This window comes from Agelaius tricolor, unplaced genomic scaffold, assembly GCF_023055355.1.
Source record: "Agelaius tricolor isolate 1412-34295 unplaced genomic scaffold, bAgeTri1.0.p SCAF_4, whole genome shotgun sequence".
Classification (NCBI taxonomy): Eukaryota; Metazoa; Chordata; class Aves; order Passeriformes; family Icteridae; genus Agelaius; species Agelaius tricolor.
Genome location: NW_027269264.1, coordinates 5,992,106 through 6,015,625, shown reverse-complemented (window position 1 = coordinate 6,015,625; position 23,520 = coordinate 5,992,106). Strand labels below are relative to the sequence as shown.

At 42.7% G+C, this 23,520-nt stretch overlaps 1 protein-coding gene across 1 annotated transcript in view; it reads right to left on the bottom strand.

Annotated features, from left to right (window-relative positions):
* The window catches only part of PALM2AKAP2 (PALM2 and AKAP2 fusion), a 267,192-nt gene extending 243,907 nt beyond the window's left edge, over positions 1-23,285 (bottom strand). Inside the window, exons 1-2 of the mRNA XM_071424436.1 lie at positions 23,195-23,285; positions 22,705-22,750 (exon numbers count right to left, since the gene is read on the bottom strand). Of these exons, the coding sequence (XP_071280537.1) occupies positions 22,705-22,749 (45 nt within the window). The 5' untranslated portion in view covers position 22,750; positions 23,195-23,285. The remainder of the gene's footprint in view (positions 1-22,704; positions 22,751-23,194) is intronic.
* Between the last annotated feature and the right edge of the window lie 235 nt (positions 23,286-23,520).

The window sequence follows — 23,520 nt, the reverse complement described above, 5'->3', positions numbered from 1 at the left end:
TTTGTAGTGGTGTCATGGTTTGACACTGGCCAGATGCCGGGCACTCATGAAAACTGTTCACTCTTCTCTGCTATAGCTGAGCAGAGGAGGGGGAAAAAAACAAAGGGATCGTGAACTGAGATAAGGACTGGGAGAAAACATTTTAAGGGAAAAATAGGCTCAAATTTAAAGTCATAAAGTAAATTTATTATTAACAGAGTCAGAAGAGGATAATGAGGAATAAAATAAGCCTTTAAGACATCTTTTTGCCCCAGCGCTTCCCTTCTTCCCACCCACTGCACAGGGAGACAGGACGTGGGGAAGGGGGGATTGGTCAGTTCCTTACCTGATATCTTTTCATCTTGTTCAGAGAGAGAAGGCTTTTCTTTACTATGCTGGGACTACCTCCCAGGGGCAAAACAGTTTTCCCAGAATGGTTGTGTTGTGGGTCACTCATTCAATGGGGTGCAGTTTTTCAAGAATAACCTACTCTAATTTGGAAGCAAGGGCCCTTTTTCTCTGTCTCTGGAAGCAGGGGTCCACTCTCTGTCTTCAGGTCTCCCAGTGGATTACAGCTTTTTTTGGCCTCCACCGACTCTGCCGTGGGCACCTTTCCCATGGGCTGAAAGTGAACTTCTGCGCTCCCTGAGGACTTCATGGATTACAGAGGGACAGCTTGTTTCACTATCATCCTCATCAGGGCTTGCAGAGGAATTTTGACTATGACGTTTGGAGCACCTCCTCCCCCTCTTTCTTTTCACTGAACCTTCATGCTGCCATACTGTCTTTCTCCACATGTTCTCACTTTCTCCTCTTTCTCTGACTAAAAGAAAAATTGCTGTTTGTAGCTACCATTGTCAACAAGTTTCACCAATTCAAAGATTCTTGCAATGTCTCACAGTGCTGAGAGGTCAATCTTGTCCAGGTCTTGTGCCAGGGAATCGCTCACCATGCTTCTGCCACCGGCCACATGGCCTTCCCCACCGCTGTGTAAGTGGCTGCGGCTGCCGCAGTGCTGGTGCTATTTAACACCTCTCTTCATGTGGGTCACTGAGAAGGAGAAGTTGCTGCTGCCATTGCCCCCCCTGCCCTTCTCCCCACAGAGCAGTTGGCTAGAGGTGGCCAAGCAGGCAAAGTTTGCCACAGGTCATGCCAAAACAGTGGCAGCAGCAGTGCATCACTGTGTGCTGCACTGGGATGCCCCAGCGGTGGCAGCTCACCACCCCTGGAAAAACTCACTGCATGTTGTTTTGATTTCCTTCTTAAATACGTCATCGCAGAGGAGTTACCAACCTCTCTAATTGGGCCAGTGGCTTGTCCATCTTCAGACACATCAGAGGCTTTGCTGGACACAGTGGATGCTCCCAGCAGCTTCTCACACAAGCCACTTCTGTGGCTTTCCCCTGGTACTAAAACCTTATCTAAATCAGCATAAGTGTTCAACCTCTTGCACTTGGCACAATGAGGTTTTTTACAAAGGAGCAGCCCACCTTGGCTCTCTACTAGTAACTAGTCAAAAGAAGTGCTCTTAGAGCATTTTTAAGGCTATCCTTCGAGTATTCTCAGGGTAGATGAGCAGTCAATCACTTAAATTTTGTGTGACAGATAGTTCATAAGGATAGTCTAGCCTTTAAGCAACAGTGCGTTATATTCCACACAGGAATTTAAGTGCTGGTGCCCACCATCTTCAGTAGGAACACAGAGCCATGAGACCTTTGTAGGGCTGGATACGAATGCATACACACAAGGGTGAGTCGGTCGTACTGCTCAGCAATTTCCAAATGTTTTTTTAAATGTTTTTCAAATGTTGTGAACCTCACCTTCAACACAGTGTACTTACCATCTTGATGTCACTGACCTAGTGCTACCCAGCTCAGGCAGGAAGGGGAACACTGAGGATAGCAATACTCACTTGAAATGTTAGATAACACCTCTCTAACACAGCCCTCTTTGACTTGAGTAAAATGTTGCCCAACAAAGGACTCTTAGTCTCTTTGACCATTGACGCTTCAGGTAAAATTCATACCTGAGCATTTCTGCTATACCATCTCCCTCCTTTTTATCTTGGATAAATCAAAATACCACAATTTCTGCCTGTCTCTGTGCTGTGCCCTGTTACTGTCAAATCCTGCAGATTGGAGATGGTACTATACTCTACAGGACAGCTTTGAAACACTGCCAGGTTGGAAGTTGTCTCAGTCTTTATATTTCACCATTCTGCATTACAGCAATGCCCAGAGGACTCAAAACCAGAACTGCCCAGTTACCTAAAATTTCTTACAGACAGCATATTGTACTTTTCTAAAGGCCTCCTAAAAGCAATGAAACAAGGCTTGCAAGCTCAAAGAGCATTTAAACCAAAATTTGTTCTGGTTTCAGAAAGATGTGATTTTTTATGGGACAGATGAAAACACAATGCTTATTCCTATTACCTTCATCTCCCTTTCTGAATAAGCAGATGTCACATGGTATTGTCACAGATGCAAATTTCGAAAACCTTCCTGTGCCAGCTATCTCAATATTTAAACAACATTTTGGTGACAGCATTTTGGTGGCTTTTTATGAGGAACAATCATGTGTTACACCAGGAAAGATTAAATTCTTCCTGTATCACATGTGAAAAGTTGTCAGTACTCTGGGTTAGCTCTGCAGAGACACAAAGATATCTGTTTTTTTGTAGGCAGACATCAATTCTCCAGTTCTTCTCTATCATTTGCATGTTCTTGCAGTGCCCTGTGAAGAGTCTCACATGCAATGTGGCATCACAACAGCTGTTTTCCAAGTCATAGTGTGAGCAAAATCATACTTTTTTATGCTAAATAAATATTGTGAGAGAGAAAAGTACATTTAACCTGTTATGAGATGATAAATTGGAGCAGGGAGCAAAGGGCAGATATATTAGCTTAACAGGGCACTGCTAATTTTTATAATCAAACTTTAGCTGACTTGCAAGAGAAACAATTTTTTTATTTTGTATCTTGAAATTCTGACTTACTCTGAAGCAACAATTAAGCTTAGGAGTAATATGTATTTCCATCTGCACTACAGTATTACCAAGAAGACACAGATAAGGAGATAAAACTCCAGATTCATTTATAGCAACTATCAGATTTCCACCTGAAAACATACAGCAATCTTTACTCATACATAACCTCCATCATATTGCAATTCAATTGTATTTTATCCTGCAACAGTTATTTTCTAAGATGTGGTCACCATGAAAGGAGTCCTTAGTTAATTGTAGCTATAGGCTCTCCATCTTAACTTTGCATCTGCTCTCAGTTTAGGTCTCAAAGGGTAAGTTTCTGATACTTAACTAAACTTCTCCTTGCTAAAAGCAGATCACATCCTCTGCAGATCTGTTAGTAAAAGTCTTAAATGTCACTGTAGGCAATGCACAGGAGGAATATCAAAACCAATGTGGCTAGCCCTGTTTTGGGCTTTTTAGCTGGCTAGCCAACTCTTGTGATTTTGTAAAAAGTTTCACAATATTTCCTATTTTTCTTAAAACCTTAGCTGTACAGTTATATAACTAGATGGGAATCTTAGTTTTCATATTTCAAAAGTAATTTAAGAATCCTTATGGATGCAGGGAAGAGGTGGAAGTATGACTGAACTGTGGAAAATAATTTTAAAAGTACCTAAAATATTGCAATGGGTTTTTTAATTACCTGTATTTTACAAGCCATATCTCCACTTCATTATGGAATCGGCATATAACCATATTCTTCCATGCAAACCGGTAAGAATTAACAGGCCTCTTTTGCTGCATTGTGATCCTTTTGTTCCCCTATGCAGTGGTAATGTTATGACTCCACAACTCCAGCTGGGCACCTTGGTGTGCTTAACAGTGTCACAGGCAGATCATTTCCGTGAGATGACACTTTATTTTCTAAATATCTTTGCCATCAGCTTGAGCTGATGTCAGTAACACATTGTCATCAGGAAACAAGGATGATAAGTTTAAAGCAATAGAGTTGCCAAGGAAGTGACTGAATGCAAATTAAATCTTAACTCTTGCTCAGATATACATGATTTTCTTTTTCAAATGTCCATAGCATTTTTACAAGTCCTCTGCATCATTTTACAATCTAAAGGTGGAAAAAAGAGTAGTTCCTACAAAGCTTTCCCTCCCCTCTCTTTTCCCTATAACTTTAAGCAGTACTTATAAAATAGTGAGTATGCCAAGAATTTCCTTCTGGAATAATTTCCTTTAAATTGTGAAATGAGGAAGATTTAGCTGGTAATTGCTATGGATGGTTCTTGGATCTTGTAGTTGATTCTTCAGAAACAGAGTAGTCTGAAGAGACTGAATTACCAGGGGTAAAAAGTTTAATGGCAATTAAGTACATAACCAATGTGTCTTATTTACCCTCTTCCAAAGGAAAACTGAGAGACAGTTTCAAATGCTGATAAGAGAAACAAGAAAGCTAAGTTTTGAGTTAAAGGAAGATTTAGGAGAAGAGCTGAATTTCAGTCTTGGCATTTGCACAGACCGACATCAAAGAGGACAAGAAAATGAGAAGCTGGGATAGGGTGTAAGGATGGGTACATTTATAACTTTCCTTTCCTTTAGGTTTCTAAAACATTTTCTTATAGTGTGGAAACAGATGGGATCCACCCACCAGGAGTTTATGTAGATATGTTCACTACATTTAGAAATATATTATGAAAATATAACCCATCCCATACAGAAATGTAAGGGAGTGGGGGCACAAGAGAGTATGTATTTTCAAGGTCGCTTCTTTAATTTAGACCCCTTCCTATTGTATGCTGAATGCTGAATTCTGCAAATCTGGTCAAAAATTTGCATTCTGCAGAAAAACTTCAATTCAGGTTGATCATGGGTGAATAAAAGAAACATGACAAACAGTAAGGATGTTAAAAGTGTCCAAGTACAGCCATACAGAGGATGAAACAGGAGCTCTTCAGTTCTCTTATCAAGGGGAAGGAAAAAAACTCTTAAAGAAAGTATGGCGTTAACAATGGATTTTTCCACGATAAGGTATCTTTTGACCACTGTAATTGCTACTGGGTGTTTTTTTTTTGTGCTGCATCAAGCTGGGTCTTGATTGCCATCCAAATATGACAAGGCTTGAATTATCAATCAATACGTGCAGAAGATGACTTTATTCATCTCCATTACAATCAGTTGCCATACTAGAGCACACCACTGGACTACTACAGGGCTTAGTTCAAAGACATGACAATGTCAAAAGTAAAGAAGAAAAACAGAAAAAATCTGATTAAGTCAGTCTGATAATGAAAAAACACAAGTTCAGTCACATCTGCAAACAGTTACATCTCTGGTGCTTGGTAATGATATATCAAGTAGAGGAGAAAGACTAAATCTCTATGGATTCATTGAAAAGCAAGAAAGTTTAGAAATACTTTTGTAAACAAACTGTTAACAGCATGTCTTGGCCCCCATGGAGTGTTCAGTGGGAATGGCAGTAATACGTCTCTCTTCCATTTATAAGAAATTCTCTGTAACAGAAATAGGTATAGGAAAAAAATCTTCTTTTCTGATGCAACTTTTGCCAAGTAAAAGTCTGCTGTAATGATATCTTCTGCTGTCCTGTGCTGAACAACTGGCTTTCAGAGAAGACAGACATACTAATAAAATAGGATTCTTTTACCACTGCTTGTCGTGAGGGTGCATCCTTATTGAGCAGCTAGCTGGCTGACACTCCTGATAACTGCTGGTGCTTGAAAAGGCTCTCTTCCTGCCATGAGGATTGCTAGGAAACTAGTGCCAACACTTTCACCTTTTTGGTTTTCCTCTCTGAATCTTAACAGCCTTAAAACCCTCAAAATTTCCCACCACCCATCCAAGATCACAGCTTGAAAGTCAGAGGCAAAAATGATCCATTCCACTGCTAAGATTTTTGAAAATATATGCCACAGTTATGTCATTTGTAATGAGTTGGACAGAACAGTTCTATACACCTGAAAATATTTCTGCCTCTGCTTCTCCTTCCTAAAGTCATTTTTTACTCATGGCTTAAATTAGTTTTTTCTTTCTAAGGGTTATTACTTGCCATGGGACAGTACCTTTGAATCTGTCAGTAGAAACAGAGAGAAATCAAGCTAGTTCCATAGCTGCTGTTGCTGCAGAGATGGAAAGGCAAGTTTCCTAGGTCATGCTACACTGAGAGGGGATGTTCTTGCTTTGCTTCCCTAGAAATAAAGAAACATGGTATTCAGAGAATCATAGAAATGGTTTGGGTTGGAAGGGACCTTTTAGATGATGTAGTTCCAACCCCTCTGCCAAGTGCAAGGGCATCTTTCACTACATCAGGTTGCTCACCCAACTTGGCCTTGAACACTCCAGGAATGGCGCGTCCACCGTTTCTTGGTGCAACCTGTGTGGGTGTGTCACCACCCTCACAGTAAAGAATCGATTCCTTATATCTAATCTAAAACTACCTTCTTTCAGTTTAAAGCTGTACTTCTTGTCCTGCCACTACATACCTCGGTAAAAACTCCCTCCCCATCTCTCTTCCCCCCCTAGGCACTGGAAGGTGCTATAAAGTCTCCCTGGATCCTTCTCTTCTCCAGCCATGGGAGAGATGCTTCAGTCTCCCATTCCTCTTCATGGCCTCCCCTGGACTCGACCTAAAAACTGCATGTCTTTCTTATGCTGGGGGCCCCAGGGCTGGACACAGCACTCCAGATGGGTCTCACCGGAGAGGAGTAGAGGGGCAGAATCCCCTCCCTCGCCTTGCTGGCCTCGTTGCTTTGCATGCAGCCTAGGACGCTTTGGCTTTTGGGGCTCTGAGTGCACATTGACAGGTCATGTACAGCCTCTGAGCCACCAGCAGCCTCAAGTCCTTCTCCCAGAAACTGCTCTCAATACATTCTCTGCCAAGCCTGTACTTGTGCTTGGGACTGCTCCAACACATGTGTAGGTCACAGCCTGTGCTGTAATACATCTCTTATGAGGACTTAGCAGCTTCTTAACTCTATCCCTTATTGCAGACATCCTAACAAAACCTGCCCCTATACCCACCAAATTTAACTAGGCAAACAATTATAGTGATCATGAACATCAACCAAAGAGAGAAAAGCCATGTCAGCAGGCTGGATCAGTTTCCTCTTTGCACCAGGTGTCTCTGCAGTGGAGTCACCAAGCAGACTTTTGATGCAAATTCTGGTCCTGACACCTCTGAAGGATCCCTGAAAGTGTGTTATTGTTATGGCTGCTCACATGCACAAGGTAGGAGTAAGGAAGAAAACTGATGGGTTAACTGATTATACATGCTGTAGTCACAGAACATACATGACATGGCTGAGGAACAGCAGTGCAGCCCATGTAGGAAGATTCAGCCCATTGATGCCAGCTAATCAAAATGTATGAAAGCTCTACAGAAACAGCTCTGCTGAAGGCCTTGCTGGCATGGCCTGTGGAGGTGGTGCAGATCTTGGGCACTAAAGGATCAGAGCATCCTGCAGACAAGATGCCCACACAGGATCTTCCAGCACCCTAAACAGAAGCAGGTCAGTGGACTGTGTCTTTCAGTGCAGGGTGGGAACCTTTGACCACAGAGATTAACATGGACCCGGGCAGTAGGGTTCAGTGTGGAGCCTGCCACTGGATGAGTCGAAAAAAAGGTTCAGCTTCCTGAATGTCTTGGGTAAATGATTTCACCTTTTTGTGCTCATTTCTCATCTTCCCTGCCCTGTGCTCTGTTGGAGGCTGACGCTGGGCACCTGTTTGCTGTTTTGCTGGCATGATGGGGTGTAGACCTCAGCTGTAGACCAGACTGCTCTAATGCCAGTAATGAACAATAGAGGTTTATCTTCTCCACTGCCAAAGCAGAAAGAAAACTATTCTGAAACTATTCAGGAGGTGTTTAATGGCGCTTTGTTTGCCTCCTTTGTAACATCAAGCTTCATCAGCTGCTGGAGACAGAATAATAAAGGTCTGGGAAGCACTTGTGCCTGAAATTCCATCTTCAAAGCACCATTTAGACTTGATGTAGATGGCACTGCTTCTGTGCCATGGCAAGTATCACAACTCACATTTTGTAGGGAAGGATGGGGCCACAAGTTCAGGTGGCATGAAAAACCCTGTAACTATGTGACAAGCCAAAACTATTAGAGGGGGTTTGATGGTTTTTTTTCTCAGCAATGCTGTTGCCTCCAATGGCATTCCTTTTATTCCTTACTAGTTAGTAAAGTTAGTTTCTCTCTCTCCTTTTATCTGAAGGAGAAGCTGAAACAAAAAAATATTGTTTTAAAAGTAAAGACCAAGGATGCAATCAATGTAAAAAGGGTAAGTAAGTGTAAGTTTTTCCTATCACTGCGTGCTGTTGTTCAATTTGCCACTTGTGAAACTCTCAGAATGAAGATTTACTTTGGATTTCTAGCAGATGCGAAAGTCAGACGCACTAAAGTTTCACAATGTCTTTCAGATCAATGCAAAGGTATTCTGAATAGAGGAAGCATTACACAACAACCTACCTTCCAAAAAATGCAGGCTTTGAAAAGCCTCAGGCTGAGTAAAGAGCTACTGGATTCTTTCGACAATATTGCTCTTTCTCATATGTCAGGAAAAAGTGGGCAAATAGCTAGTCCTTGTCAGTACAACAGAAAAAAAAAAGTAGTAAGTCAAGTTTTTGATGGTGGTTGGCTGGAAAAAGATGCCTGAGTAAGGACACTAAGGAGAATAATACACGACTGTATCGCCTCCTTTCTGAAACAAAAGTTTAGACTTCATGCTGAGCTTACTGAGTTTACTCTTTGGCACATATTTTTGAGTCAGATGGGGAGCTAATGGCTGCCATACACCACAGTAAAGTGCAGAGGCAGCTGTGCTCATCCTAACTGCTCTCTGCTTCTCTCAACTGCTGATCTTGTAGCAAGTTACCAGCTTGTTTCCATTACCCTTGATATCTGTTGTACATCCATTCCAGTAATCGGATTTCTTACTATGAGGACATGTTTTGGATACCTAGCAGACCTAAAAGCCAGATGTGCATCTTTGTACAGATGTAGGTATTTCAGCGTATGACTTAAATAAGCTCTAAATGATTGTAATTATTTTTGACGTCTTTTAGCCAAGGAAAATATTTCCAACATTTTGTAGATGAGATACTTATATTAATTTTTGAAAGACAATACAATTGGAAAGCTGAATGCCGCTTACATGGTGACTTTTTGGAAAGTGATGCTCTTTACTTCAGTAAAAAAAACCCCAGCTCTTGAACCAGCCAAAACCACGGTTGCTATTACTCAGGTACCCAAAATATGTTTTGTTTAGTTTGTTAAATTGAGAACTGGTCTGCAAAGATGGAGTTTTTAAGTCACACACCAATACGATAGTTGTAACACTGTAAAACTCAGGATGCAATTACTACAACACAGAAAGAGGCTGTCACCAGATTTGCCACTTTTATTCTCTATTAAGTATTGAATATCTGCAATTCTGGATTGCACACCTGGAAACATGTAATGTTTCAGCAATATATCCACACGCAAGCCAATTACTTACTGTTCATGGTTTAAGTGGGGCTTTATTAAGACTAAAAATTCTGCTAAAGAAGGATAAACAGCTTGAAATGGTGTTGGGATTTAGTAATTCTCCTTTGTTTTTGGGGGTTTTTTTGGTCTCTTTGGGAATTTTCCCCCATGCGTGTTGCTAGGAGACAATAACGGGATACTTAAGAGAGACAAAAGAAGTTGTCACAGCTCAGGGGAGGGGGTGTAGCTGGCTACTCTCTCTTTCCCTGGGGTTTCATGGGGGGCAGAGATACTGTGAAGATTTGGACTGGGAAAACAGATTTGGGTGCAAATCCCCTATCTCTCTTGGGCTGTCAGCATTCGGAGGGGAGAGGGACGGAAGTTGCTGTGGGGAGAATACATCAGCACTGTGGGGTTCAGTCTTCGGCTGCTTCTCTTCAGCCGTGAGCGGAGCTCCGCTCGTCCGAGCAGCCGCTGCACTGGGACTTTATTCACCCTACTTCACTAAAAAAAAAGGGACTTTTCACCATCTGCTCGGGCGCCTCGGGTAAAACCCCAGGCTCCCGAGCCCACCTTCCCCTGCCCTGCTCAGAACCGGGACGCTGCCGCCTCATCCCCGCCGCTGCCTCATCCCCGCCGCTTCTTTGCCACTGCTCCGAGTTTTTGTCACGCTGTAGCCCGCATCCCCTGCCTGCCCGACGTCCTGTGGCTCCCGCTACAGCTGCGGAGTTAGATACATCTCGTCCACCACCCCGGGATTTTTGCTCATCCCTGCCGCCCCAGCTTGGTTCTCCCGAGAGTCCGCTGGGCCCCGGGATCGGTGCCATGGGGTTTGTGGATCAAGGCCTCTCCCCCATCCCTGCCCGTCTGGGCCGAGCCGCCATCGCCACAGCGACCCCTGCAGGCGCGGGGAAGGCACCGCCCCCGCCCCGCCTCCGGGAGCAGCGGCGCCCCTGCCGGCCGAACCCGGAACTGCAGCAGAGGGAAAGCGCCGCGGCCGAGCGGGCCGGGCCCGAGTTCGGGCTCTGTGTGGGGTCAGTGCCGGGGCTGGTGATGTTTGTGTGCTTTATTACACACACTGGTCATGAACTGCTGTTCCTATTGTCCTGTCTTTGCCTGTGAGCCCCTTAGGTTCAAAATTATAATAATTCGCAGGGAAGGGGGTCATACTCTCCATTCCAAGGGAGGTTCCTGCCTTCATAGCAGATGCTTGTCTTTCAAACCAAGACAAATGGAGTGCAATATTAACCACACGTCAGCACTGAAGAGTCTCTCTGATCAGTTTCTTAACTGTGATGTGAGCTTTCTTAAAATGCAGGAATAGAGAAAGATAAATCTGTAAGGATGTTATAATCTGAGAACCTGTTGCTTTACCTTAATGCATGCTGCAAGGCTTTCTGCCCATACAGGTCAAGATGTAGGTGCAAAGAAATCGCCCTGAAGTTGAGCTTTCTGGAGGCCTTTGACAATTATTTGCCTTACAGATTATGCACTTTGTTTTCCAGCTCCCAAACAGGTCCTAAAGACTGGCTCCAAAGTTTCAGTGCAAAGTTTTGCATTGTTTTGCAAAGGCAACTCAAAGCCAATTTGGCTTAGATAAAAAGAAAAACAATTAATTTCAATCACAATTCAGTTTTCACAAGCCAAAGGGTAAGATTCTCATCCCCTTTGATTTTAGGCTATAGCTTTAAGGAAATTTCAGCTTGCTGAGCCTTCACAGTTTCACACCTTCCAGGATTAACAAAGAAACCCCAAACATGGTTTCACTGAAACTGAAAATAACTCTTTAAAAAAAAATTCTCTACCCCCTGCCTGTACAGAAAAAAGAGATGGTACTATAATTACTCTTATTTTTTCTGTATCCCAAACCCCCCTGTCCCCTGCTTCCATTTGTAACACTTCTCACAAGAGAAAAACCTGTTGAAAAAGATTGTACTGAAAAAGCAGCTCCTTGCACAGCACAGTTAAAGCATGGGAAGCTTATTCCAGCAACGGTATATCTGCACTCTTGGTAACATAAAAGGGAAGAAGTCAAGAGCAGAGGGAAAGTATTATGAGAACCAAGCTGTCAAAAACTGGCTTTCTCCTGTGGGTGAACATGAACACATAGAGTTTAAAATCCAGTTTTTTGGGCTTTTTTGTCATAAAAAGTTGAACTTTGGATAGTTGAGTTTGGGCACTTTCTAACTGTGCCTCTGTACTGCTGATATGAGCATTTGACAAATGGCAAAGCATGCAACTCTCAAGGTTAAACAAATAGTGAAGCTGAGTTTTTGTATTCATCCTCATCCTTATACTTCCTCCTGGAAAGTCTGATTTATAGGTCTGATTTAGCACAGATCTGGAATTTTTTGTGATGATAGTGTTAGAAATGGTGTGAATGTTTATGGGGATACTTACTCCTATTCCTGCTCACCACTGAAACTAGCAGCAAAATTCCTATAAACTTGACTGGAAGCAGAATAGGATCCTGCTGAAGAGAATAGGGACTGATGGTTCCCCTACAGGAAAAAAGGTAATTTTATGTCCTCAAACATGATCAGGTTAGCCAACATATCTGAATTCCAGTGCCTGATTACTCACACACTTACCTATTCAAAATGCAAAGTAAACCAACACAGCTTCAGATTTCTCCCACTGCAGTTGGGTTAAATTGCTCTTCTGGGTCTGCAAGCATCCATAAGTCAGCTGCCAAACTCTGGGAAAGAGTGTGCTTGGCATTGCAAAGAAACTGACTGGCTGCAGAAGAACCCTTTATACGCAGACTAGTTACCACTGGTTGACTGAGAAACATCTGAGAACAGGCAAAGATACTGGTGATCCACCCTAGAAGGAATACAGAAGGTTTTTCTACCCTTACACAAGATCAGCTTAACATTGGTATTTTCTTCACCAGGCCAGACAACTCTGCCTTGCCTCAGCAGTAATTTTCTTCCACTTCTGATCATTCCTGACTCTCTTGGACTCTTCTCCATTGTGCCCATGGATTTCTTGGAGACTTAACACCCAGCATGGGTCTGACCAAAAGAGCATTCCACATGCCTAACAAACAGCATTCCAGAATATATACCATACTAAGCTTTTATGTTTGTGTGCATCTGTCTGTCTATCTATCTATCTATCTATCTATCTATCTATCTATCTATCTGTCTTAATCTATCACCACATATATACACATATATACACTCACAGTGCCTTTTCCATGATAGAAGAGACTGAGATGAGACTGCTGAGTAATGTTCATAGCATTGTCCACTATCACTCTTTCTTCAGTACTGCTACACAGCTGATGGTAAGTACTAGGTGCTTGTAATGAAGACACCATGTGAAAAAGGCCAGTAATATTCCAGTATCATTTTAAAATCCCTTTTTCACTTCAGTGGCACACAGATGAGCCTGGTAAAACCACTCTCCAATCCATACAGATAGTATATAACCACCTTTCCACCGGTCATCTTTGACTTGTCCAGAGTTATGTCATTACTATTATTCACTTCAATATAAATTGGATTTATTTTACCAATGAGCATGTGTTTTCAAACTAACAGACACCATAAACTATTCTGTTTTCTTATATGTCTAAGCCAGGATGGTGGCTTGCTTTAAATGTCACAAACCAAAATGTAGCAGAAACTGTAGCTGTAGATACTTGGACCACCAAAAAACCACTGTTTTTTTCCCTAGATCTAGATTCCTTAGTGTTTCAGGGCTGCTTTCATAGGCAATGAGTTTGCAGGCAGAGATACAGAGGCCAAATCCAGAAGAGAATTTACCCCTGAAGTGCTCTGAGATTTGCAGCAGAGTTGTAAAATTCCTACCAGCTTTTTCCAGTTCAGCAGGATTTTCCACCTGCTCCTTCTCAGAAGTGGAATAATCTCTGAACACCCCTTGCTTTCAGAATTATTAATTCTTATATTATATTAAAATCCAAGGGAAAAAAAAAAGTAAAGAGTTGCCTGTGTTGTAAGCTTTATTGATCCTGGAACAACTCCTCTGGAACACTCTGGAACACTGTGAATTACAGACAAAGTCACAGAGGAGGAGGTCTGTGACACATTAGTCTCACCAAAATCTTGCATCAGCATCCTAAGCAATGTCACACATGATAAGGAAAAGAATAATCATAAACAACTTCAATTCTATTATTTTTCCTCAAGAAACCAGGAAGTTGGCAATCTGATACTCTAAAGCCAAAGCATGAAAAGTGTGAACAGGTCTCTGTTTCACAGGTGAGTTTCAGGCATCCTATATTGTCTGTATCCTATAGTCCAAATTGTATTTTAGTCTAAATCTTGTACATTTTGAAACTTTAGCAATAACAACAGTAAATTTAGCAGAAAGAACTGGTACAATGTTTTACTGATTCAGGGACACAGTTCTTCAAAGTGTTGCATTTAGGCTCTTCTTTATTTTATTCTTTTTAAAACTAGAGGTTCTTTTCCTGCCTGATTAGAAGTTACTTCCTTAACCAGACCAAATTGCTAAGATCTTGGTGATGCTGGGATGAGTTTATGTACATTCCCAATAAAGCAGGTATCCCTACCACAAGGAGCAGTCTTAAAGATGTAGCTTTCAATGCTGAATCAAAATTCTGCTGGAGCCTATTTGTCTGACATACAGCAAGTGCTTGCATATGCTCATATTTATTAAGAGCAAATACATGACTAACAATTGAGCCTTACTTTCTATTTCAATGTTGAGGATTCAAAAGAGATAAGGGATTAACTTTCAAATACTATCTGCAAAAAGCTGCCAAGTTGAACTGGCCAACACATTCAAGATAACCATTTTGTACCAACGCCAGCATATGAGACAATCCAGTCCCCTGGGCAGCAGTTGTTGTAAATTTAGTGCCACCTTGGATACCAAGTGCTTGCTTTATGTTCCAAATGGGAAACAGTTGGATGACTAGGGATCTTTAAAAAACACATCGTTGTCAGCAGGAGCTCTTCCAAGGACCTGGCACGTGGTGGAGAACAGAGCTGTTCCATGAGAGGTTAAGAAGAAGGGGTTGTGTACGTGCTTGTATACTCTTTCCCTCTGGGAAAGGCCGGTCATTCCGCAGTGGCACTCATCTGGTTAATTAATGGCCAGGCGCTCGCCCCGGCTCCGAGCCATCTCAGCCCCGGGCTCGCTCCTGCTGCTGCTGTGCCCTAACGAGACTGCAGCTGGGTGGCTGCAGCCAGCGCCTCGGCCTGCTCAGCGCTGCCTCCTCCAGCAATAAATCACACGGCAATCTGGCTTCTAATTTCTGTCCGCAATATTCAGCCTCTTAAAAGGGTCTCCTCAGCCATCTCTTGCCCAGGTTACTTCCCACTACTGCAGTGCTGCTTGCAATTCTGCATGGCAAAGGAACATGTCTGAAGCAGAGGAGCTGACAATGGCACAGCCCCAAAAAACTGTTAAGCACCTTTTATTTAGTCCTCCGCTGGTAAAATGAGGGCCTTCTTTCAAGGTTTGTGATTTGTTTGAAACATCTGAACACATCTCTGCTGTCCCAAATCTCCAGCTGATTGCCAGTTACTGCTATTATTAGGAACTGCAGAGGGTCTGAGCCCCACCCTGCTGTTGTCTCTGGATCCTGACAAATTATGCTGGCAGCTCAAATTAAAACAGTCTGAGCACTGCCTAAATCAACAACCTGAGCTGTGTGCTGTCTGGAAGGGGCAGCAACTCATAGACGAGGGCAGGTCTGTCTCCTTCCAAAAAGAGCTCTTCGAACTGCATTGGTTGCTGGCCTTTTTTTGTACACAGAGAGTATTTGTTTTTACTGGCGAAGAGGAAGAAAGCTTTACACGCCTCCAGCATCTAACCTCACTGGAAGTCAGTTAAGTAACAGAAAGCATCTGTGTGTCAAGAACTACACAGGTCTGGTAAGCAATTGCCAATAGGCCATACCCATTTCACTGCCACTCAGCTTTTTGGGTGATGTTAACCCTTGCAACCACGTAGCTTTTCCTGATCAGAATTTGCAACAGAAAATGCTTTTCTACGCTAGGAAATTAGGGCCAGAGGCAGGCATAGCACCCTTTTGGTTCCAAGCTCTGCTTCTGAAAGGCATCCTTAGTCCAACCTGTGCCTCAGCACACACAGGCTCAGCATATACTCCTGTGCCATTTGAGAGAGGGCAAGGTAATAATTAATAATTTACTAGAGGTGCATAGTCCAATACTTTACCAAATACACTTGGCAGGTGAACCATCTTGCTGGTGACTGCTTTGTGAAAAGGATACACTTTATTCTGTGCAAGCATAAAACAGTATTTGTGAAGCAGTTAGATGGATACAAGGAGTGATTCCTTAAAAGAGCAGGACTGCTCAAGGAGAGGCTGAATATCAGTGTGGAACCCCTTTCAGGCCTATCCCACCTTCAACCTAGGTATCCAGCTATCCATTACTTCAAGCATGGCATGTAAATCCCACAGTCTGACCGCAGACTAACTATACCATGGTATAGGAAATCTGTCCTTAAAGTAACACTGCAGGCTAGAGGTGTTCAATAGTTTCCAAAAATGTATATCTTTCACAACTTTTTATTTAACCAGAGACTTCAAAAGAACAACAAAAATCACAAAACCTTTTCAACAATTTTCAGCTTCTTTTTAAAAATATAATTTGAAAGGCACAAGGTAAAGTCCAGTATCTCAGGCTTCTTGTCTGTGCTCAAGAGATGTTGGTGATGTGTTAAGGGCTAGGAATGTGCTGTGGAAACAATTCTAAATTTAAACAGTTGAGTTTGGGTAAGTCTGGAAACTGTCTAGAAATTTCTCAAGAGCAAACTGGTTTCTGTTTCTCTAATTTTTTACCTAGTTTTCACAGATATTTTGACAGAAATATTTTTTCTTCATATTTTTGCTTCTCTTGCTGTCATCTAAACATTCCTAAAGCAAAAATACAGATAAAACTTGAGAAGGTAATTTTAGTTTTCTGGTATTTTAGGCATTTTTTTGCTTGATTTTTGTCTTAGTATGGGCAAAGACACCAACATTTTACACATGACTTCTAAGTGCTTTATATGTTCCAGAAGTAAAGGCAAGATTCAATCTTGCTTGCATGTATTTCTCTGTCTAAGGTCTGCCATGAAGCTGACTCATGGTATTGCTGCAGTCCAGGGTAGGGCTGCATGCAGATCTGTGTGCAGGGAAACCTCTCCTCATCCTTTACAGCAATGCAAATGTAATTTCTCTCCTTTGGCTGATTTGCACTGAGGTTCACAGGAATCTCACAGATCTGTGTCATGCTCACAGTACAGAACTAATTTAGATTTAGTTTGTGCTAACCCCTAGTTTACTCCTGCTAAACCCACCCCGGAAATATTTGCAGCAGGATGCAGACTCAATTCTGCCAGGTCTTCCTCACCAGAGTACTCTGGAATTATGATAAGGTCTCACTAGCCCTCAAGTCTTTTAGCTTACAATGTAAAAAGAGGAGAGCTACAGAAGGCTTTTTTCTGTTTCAGGTAATTGGGTGTTGGGACCACTGAGGAATGGTTGTGATTAATCAGAGCCATAAATATGATAAGTAAGCTATGATAAATAAGATAACAATAAATATGATGAGCAAATAAGATAATGAGGGGGAAATGGAAAAGGGAAAAATGGATTAAACTATATAGCAATATTGAAATAAGTTTGAATTCAAGTAAGTATTGCAACAGGAGCTTTCTTTAGTGTCAAAACTTCCAGATTTGGCTACTCCAGGAATTTGAATTGTTTGAGTACACAGGTTGGCTGCACTTGATCAGGACATCTAGGCCATGCTTCATAGTGCTTAAAGGAGAACTAGGAGCATGGCAAACAGATAAAAAACTTCTCTGCCCGTAGTTTGCAGCTTAAAAAACTTCTAATGAGAAAGTCCTTTATGGATTCCACTGCCATGAGCTTGCCTGGTTTGTTCTCAAGCCCAAGTGCACCCTTCAGCATTCACCAGGTCCTGAAGAATTGGGCTCTACAGTTTAACAGCTCGTTACAGGGAGAACATTTTTTTTGTGCTTGTTTTGTCCACAACTGTTACCTTCCTTAGATACCTACTAATCCTTGTGCCAAAACATGTAAGTAGTATTTACTTATCCTCTCTCTCCACAACACTCATTCCTTTTGCAGATTCTTCTCACTCACCTATTTTCCAAGGAGAAAAGTCACAGCTGACTTTTTTTTCCATACCTTGCTGCATTTTTGTTTTTCCCTGCAGTCCCTGAAGACAACTGGATTAAGATGGATTCGATCCCATGCTTAACTTAAAGGACAAAAGCATTACTTCCTAAATGAAAGCATTGGAAACTAATGTATTAAGCCATACAGAAATAGCAAGCTGTTGATTAAATCAATTTGCCACATCTTTCTAGGTGATTCTCAGCACCTAATTTCTCACATTCTAATATTCATGACAATGATCTCTGGAAGGACTCACAAAAATTGTGGAGCAGTGTTATAGTAAAATGATCCTGGATATGATGTGCTAGTCACGGGTTTTCATTTTGTGGAGTAAAGGCTATTGTACTAGTATTCTCAAACACCTACTGAAAAATCAGTGCACTGCTTCACGTAAATGTGAATGCACATAGCTCCCGTTTGGGAGGAGTCTAAAATCTCACTTGCTGTAGGTTTAACTGGTATGAAACCAATCTCCTGTGCAGGACCAGGATCCCTCTCCTTGTCCCTGTTGAATTACCTCCCACACTATTTCTTGTTCCTTGTCAAAGGCAGTGTTGCTTGGACTACAGAGCCCTCTTCTGTGGTGCGAGCCCCATACTATCTTAAATCTGGATGTACAAACCCATACTGGCCTCTCTTAATGCCAGCTGTACACAGGTGTGATGTATTTCTTTAAATGGAAGATCCAGTTTACCAAATAATCAACTTGCTGTCTTCGTGTAGTATATCCAGCTCCTCTGCCACTTCTTACCTGCACATCAGCAATTTCCATTTACATCAAATTACAACTAGGGAATGCCTTCAAATCTCGAAAGACTGCTTCCTGTGAATTCTTCCCTGCCTTTGCTCTCAAGGAACAGCAGTCTCACTCACAAATAGCAACTTTTTGAGACCTGTCAGAAAGCCAGTCCTTAATCCATGTAAGGCAGACCTCGCTGATACAGGAGGGGGCTATTTTTAAACACCACTGTCCTGCCATAGTAGTTCAGCCCCCTGATGACATCTAAGTAACGTTGGATTCAGCTCAACAAATTCATCATCTCATTGAAAAAGCTAGAATGGTCTTTCCTGACAGGCGGTATCTTTGGTGTGGCTAATTGAATGTCAGTGATACTTTAATTGAGTCACTGCTTCTCTGAGCTGGGCACTTGTAAGTAAGGGACCATCATCGCTGTTGTTTTTGTCTGCTAAGGAATCAGTATAGTAGTTCCCCACTTGAATCTGTATGCTGGACATCTCTTGAACAGGGAAGCCTCCAACTCCTGCGCTGGTTGCTGCTTTTGTTGACAATTTCTCCTCATTGCTGCTCCTCAATGATTGTATTTAGTTCACCTGATGTATGGATAACACATGTTCACTGTATCATATGTAAATTCATATCCCAGATGCACCAATCAATACCCAAAACCCCACTTCCCAGCTTTGTGATTGCTAGGTAAGGGGCAGAAAATACTTAGATTTTGTAAATGCTTGTCTATATTTAGGTCACTATCACCTGGAGTTCTCTACAGTCATAGAAGAGGTGCCCTGTAACAAATTTTGGGGCCATACATGTTATTTATCCAAAATAAGATAAATTAAGTCAGCTCACCTGTCCCCAGGCCACTGAGTCTGGGACTATTTATATTCCCAACTTCTGAGCAACTTGCAGCCAGCATATTTTTAAAAGCCACGAAAATGCTTCCTTTTTCACCCAAAATTTTAGCCACCAATCCCCTTCAGAAAACAAGCAGACACAAACACCAAAGTGCTCTATACAGGAACAAGCCCAGAGAGAAGATGGCTTCCTCTTTTAACCTCTTGTGTGCCTGCTGAAGACATCTTGCTACAGTATTATCTGTGGGCACCACTCAGCTCCCTTTCTGGTAGGGCAGCAGAGGGATGCTGTGGTGATTCAGGCTCAGGCAGTTAGAGGTGTTAAGAGCAGTGTGTCATGGCAGAAAACTTTACCAGTATCTGTCTGTTGCACACATGACATCCAAGTTGGAAGATGTGATGTGGCCTCTGCTCGAGTAAGGATCAGAAAACCAATTGCTCCTAGTCATCACAGAACCTCTGCAGTACACAGAGTTTCTGTTTTTCTCCCAAGCAGGGAGAACTGGGTTCCACTTTTTACTAGCTGTCTCACATCTTCCTACTTCTCAAACCAGATTGGCACAGTGCTCTGAGTCTTGCTATAGTCAGTGTGTGAATTTTAGGGACCTCTCAAAGATCTGAAAGTCACAGCCTAAGCATTTCAATGACATTAAAACATGCACATTTGAAGCTTCTCTGGTTTTAGAATCACAAATTCTATTTTAAAGATGTGTTTAGATATTTCTTGCCCTCATAAACCATGGCATCCAAGTACAGCTCAATCTTGCATGCATCCTTAACACTGCTCTAAGACGAGGCAAAGTCTATTATTCACTGTTTACAGATAGAACATGAATGCACAGAAAGGCTATGTATTTGCTGCAGACAAAACAAGTGGCTAACTCACGTTCACTGAGGTTTAGAATAATGTCCTAACAGTAGACTCCTTCTTTTCCTCTTCCTATGACACTTTGCTCTGTGCCAGAGAAGCATATATTAAAACTGTGATAAGTCAAGGTAACAAAATATAAAATCAAATGCTTCAAAACCAGTCAGCTTTCTGATGTTAAAGTTCATATTTCTGGTTTTGGATTTGTTTTCTTTACATATTCAGTGATGGGGACTTAGAATTCACTCAGCAAATTTCCCAGCAAACTCATTTACCATGGTGATAGAAGCAAATGTACAGAGAACAGGTGTGTAGCGAACCCAGTGATGACTGGATTTCTTTCTGTAAGTCTAGCATTCAACCAGTGTGATTGCAGAACACTGGAGTAAGCTTCTGCTCATGTCAGAGAGATACTGCAGCAGTTTCAAACAGATAAAGCACCAAGCTGAACTGAAATGCCATTTCTTTCTTCTTCTGAGAAAGGCCATTTGAGAACTGACCTTATTTTAGCCAACCACTGGCAGGCAGGAAACACCTTACTTGTGTCATGTCACTCATTCTGATGGAGCAAAGCTAGAAATTAACTTCTCTGCATTCTGACAAACATCTGCAGCAGACCAAGCATAGGAGAAAAACCAACTAACAAGCTTATATGGAAAACCTGTTGCTCTGCAGAGTGCTAAGCAAACAAATTGGTTCATGGACCCACACCAACACTTAAAATAAGGCTGAACATTTTTTATGCTGAAGTAGAATTCTTTCAATCTAATTAACTGCATACATTGCCTACTATGTTTTATGGATTACCAGAAATAGAAACCAAAGAGGAAATATGTATAGAAAGGTCCAGACTTGTTCAATCTGGAGGTCCAGACTCTCAAGGCCTTCTATTACGCCTTCTATTACGCCTTCTATTAGCATAAACCTATTGTAAAAGCTGCCATACACCAGGTGGTAATATTAAATCCATAATGGCCTCATTGGTGTGAGATGCAGGGCACTAAGAAGCAGAGGACTTGATCTACTTTGGTGACAGGTTTCAGGACATCATGTGAAAATGACTGTTGTCTGGTATTCTGTTACATAGCAGTTGGAAGAAACAACAATAATGAAAACTTTTTTCCCTTAATGTGGAGACAAATGTTTCAGAGCTATGCACTGCAGCATAGCACAGAGCTATGCAGCTCTGCAGTACAGTTCTGCCATAAAGGAGTCCCAAATCACCAGCCATGGTGAGGTTTGCCTCTGGGGGAACATTCCTGGTGTTTGCACTTGAGATATGGCAATGTCTATGTTGATAGAAAACTGAGAATCAGCTTAAATATGCAATAAAAATATGCATCTGCTTTCCCCTGCCTGAAAATTAAATGGTTATAGCTTCCCCCCCAAGAAATAATATCATTTGCTCTTCTACAGTTAATATTTTAGAGAGAAAAATCCCTAATCTATTTATTTTAAATTTCCATTGGCCTATCAGCAGAGTAGTGGACTTAAGAAAAATATCTTGGAACAGCAGCAGCAGAAGCAGCAGCAGAAGAAGCAGCAGCAGCCATTCCTATTACACTACAAAAGAAATCTGTAACCTGTACCAGCTACAGAAAAATGTAGCATCTGTTGATCACTGGGGGAACTGGGGAAGAGAACTAAAATCCATGTGGGCTCTGCCATCTTCTGTTTCCCTTCAGATCTCCAGGTGTGTGGTCCCCGGCACGGGCCGTGCCATCCGTCTGGGACTGGCACAGCTGCATCAACATCTCAGCCATGGGGAAGAAGAAGAGCTGGGTGTCACTTGAACAAGGGCAGGCTGTATGGGGCTGTCTGACTGGCAGTGCCCACAGAAACACAGGCCTTTTGACACGATGCCTGTGACATGCTAGAAGATGAGCTGGCAGTTTCTATATGCCAGGATGATGGTGGATCCTAAACAGCCAGGCCCCTTCCTCACCAGGTGTCACTAGACACGTTCCTCCAAGGTCTGCACCAGCTGAGCTCATGGCTCAATTCAAATACTCTACTAAATGTGAAAACAGAAGTTATAACTAAAATGGGACTCAATCCTGCCTATATTTTACTCATAGTGTAATGCAGCTCAGCAGGAAATTTTTCTGAGATCATGTACTCAGCTATGGAGCTGAGATGACAGTTTAACTAGTAGATCAAACAATTACACAATTTTGACAATGCAGTGTCTGTGTTCGATTGTCTTAAAACTAGCAATAACACAATTATTTTCTGCACTAAAAGCCATCCTGCATCAGATCATTTTGCTTGACTTCATCAGCTAAGGAAAACCTCCAACTGTGAAAAAATATTCAGCAGAGTACTGATTTTCTCCTGCAATCTCCTCTCCTCCCCATTTATTCCTTCTTTTCTTCTCTATCATCAATCTTTTAAGCATGCCACTGTGCATTCACATTTTTCTTTCTGCACGTGTCAGCTCAACGCTCTTCCTCAGAGCCCTCTTTCTCCGCCAAATCCCGCAAAGCAGACTTTAACCACTCGTTTCCCGAATAGGGAATGCCACACACAACTTTGCACAAGCCAGGCTCTCCCTCTGCTTCCCAGCCACTGTGCCGGAATCCCCCCGTCCCTCCAACAACCCACGGCTAAGGACAAAAGAGCAAGTAAAAGGAAACTGACTTACTGCTATGGCTTGGAGCCTTTCCTTGTGCAACTCTGCTTCCGCCATCCTGGAGAGAAGGACACGGGAGGAGAGAGAGGGAGACCGGTGGGTGGGAGGGAGAAACAAAAAGGCAAACAAAACCGAAACGGAGCGCACACTGCAGTCACGGAGGGGAAACTGTAGTAATGGCAAAGAAAGCCGAGCCTCTGTGTAGCAGTCGGCCACTTTTGGAGGCACTGCAGGCTGGCTCACGGTACGATCATTTTAGTCACTGGACCAGTGCCTGCCTGGCTGCCTGTCTCCCAGCTGTATTGCTAACTGCATTTCAGTGCTGCTTCTGTGTGCTGGTGCTGTCACACAAACCATGTAGGCACTCTCCAAGCAGCTGAGCAGAGGGATTGCTCGCATGGCTATAATTTTTTGCGTTGACGTCTCAGCTCATTTGCTCCTCCTATGGGGTGCTGGGTCACGACAGGAGCTCGACATCAGCAGCGTGCACAGTAATACAAACCTGCCTGACTGCAGCAGAGGAGGCAGACAGCTGTGCCACAGCGTGTCCTTAGCGAGCAGCACAGCGCGCAGGGAAGGACGGCGGTGGCACATGGCGCAGGGAGGGGAGCTGCGGCAGACACGCAGGCGGCGGCTGCAGCCCCCGCTGAAGCAGGTTTGGATAAGGGAAAGGACAGGGCTGCCAGGAGGAGGGAGAGCACGGACTCTGGGCGAACTGCACAGACAGTCGTCAGTGCAGTGGGAACATGGCATGCTGCAAAATGCTGCTGCTGCTGCTGCTGCTGCTGCAGGGCAGCCTTTAACAGAAGTGACGAAGAGCATCTGGAT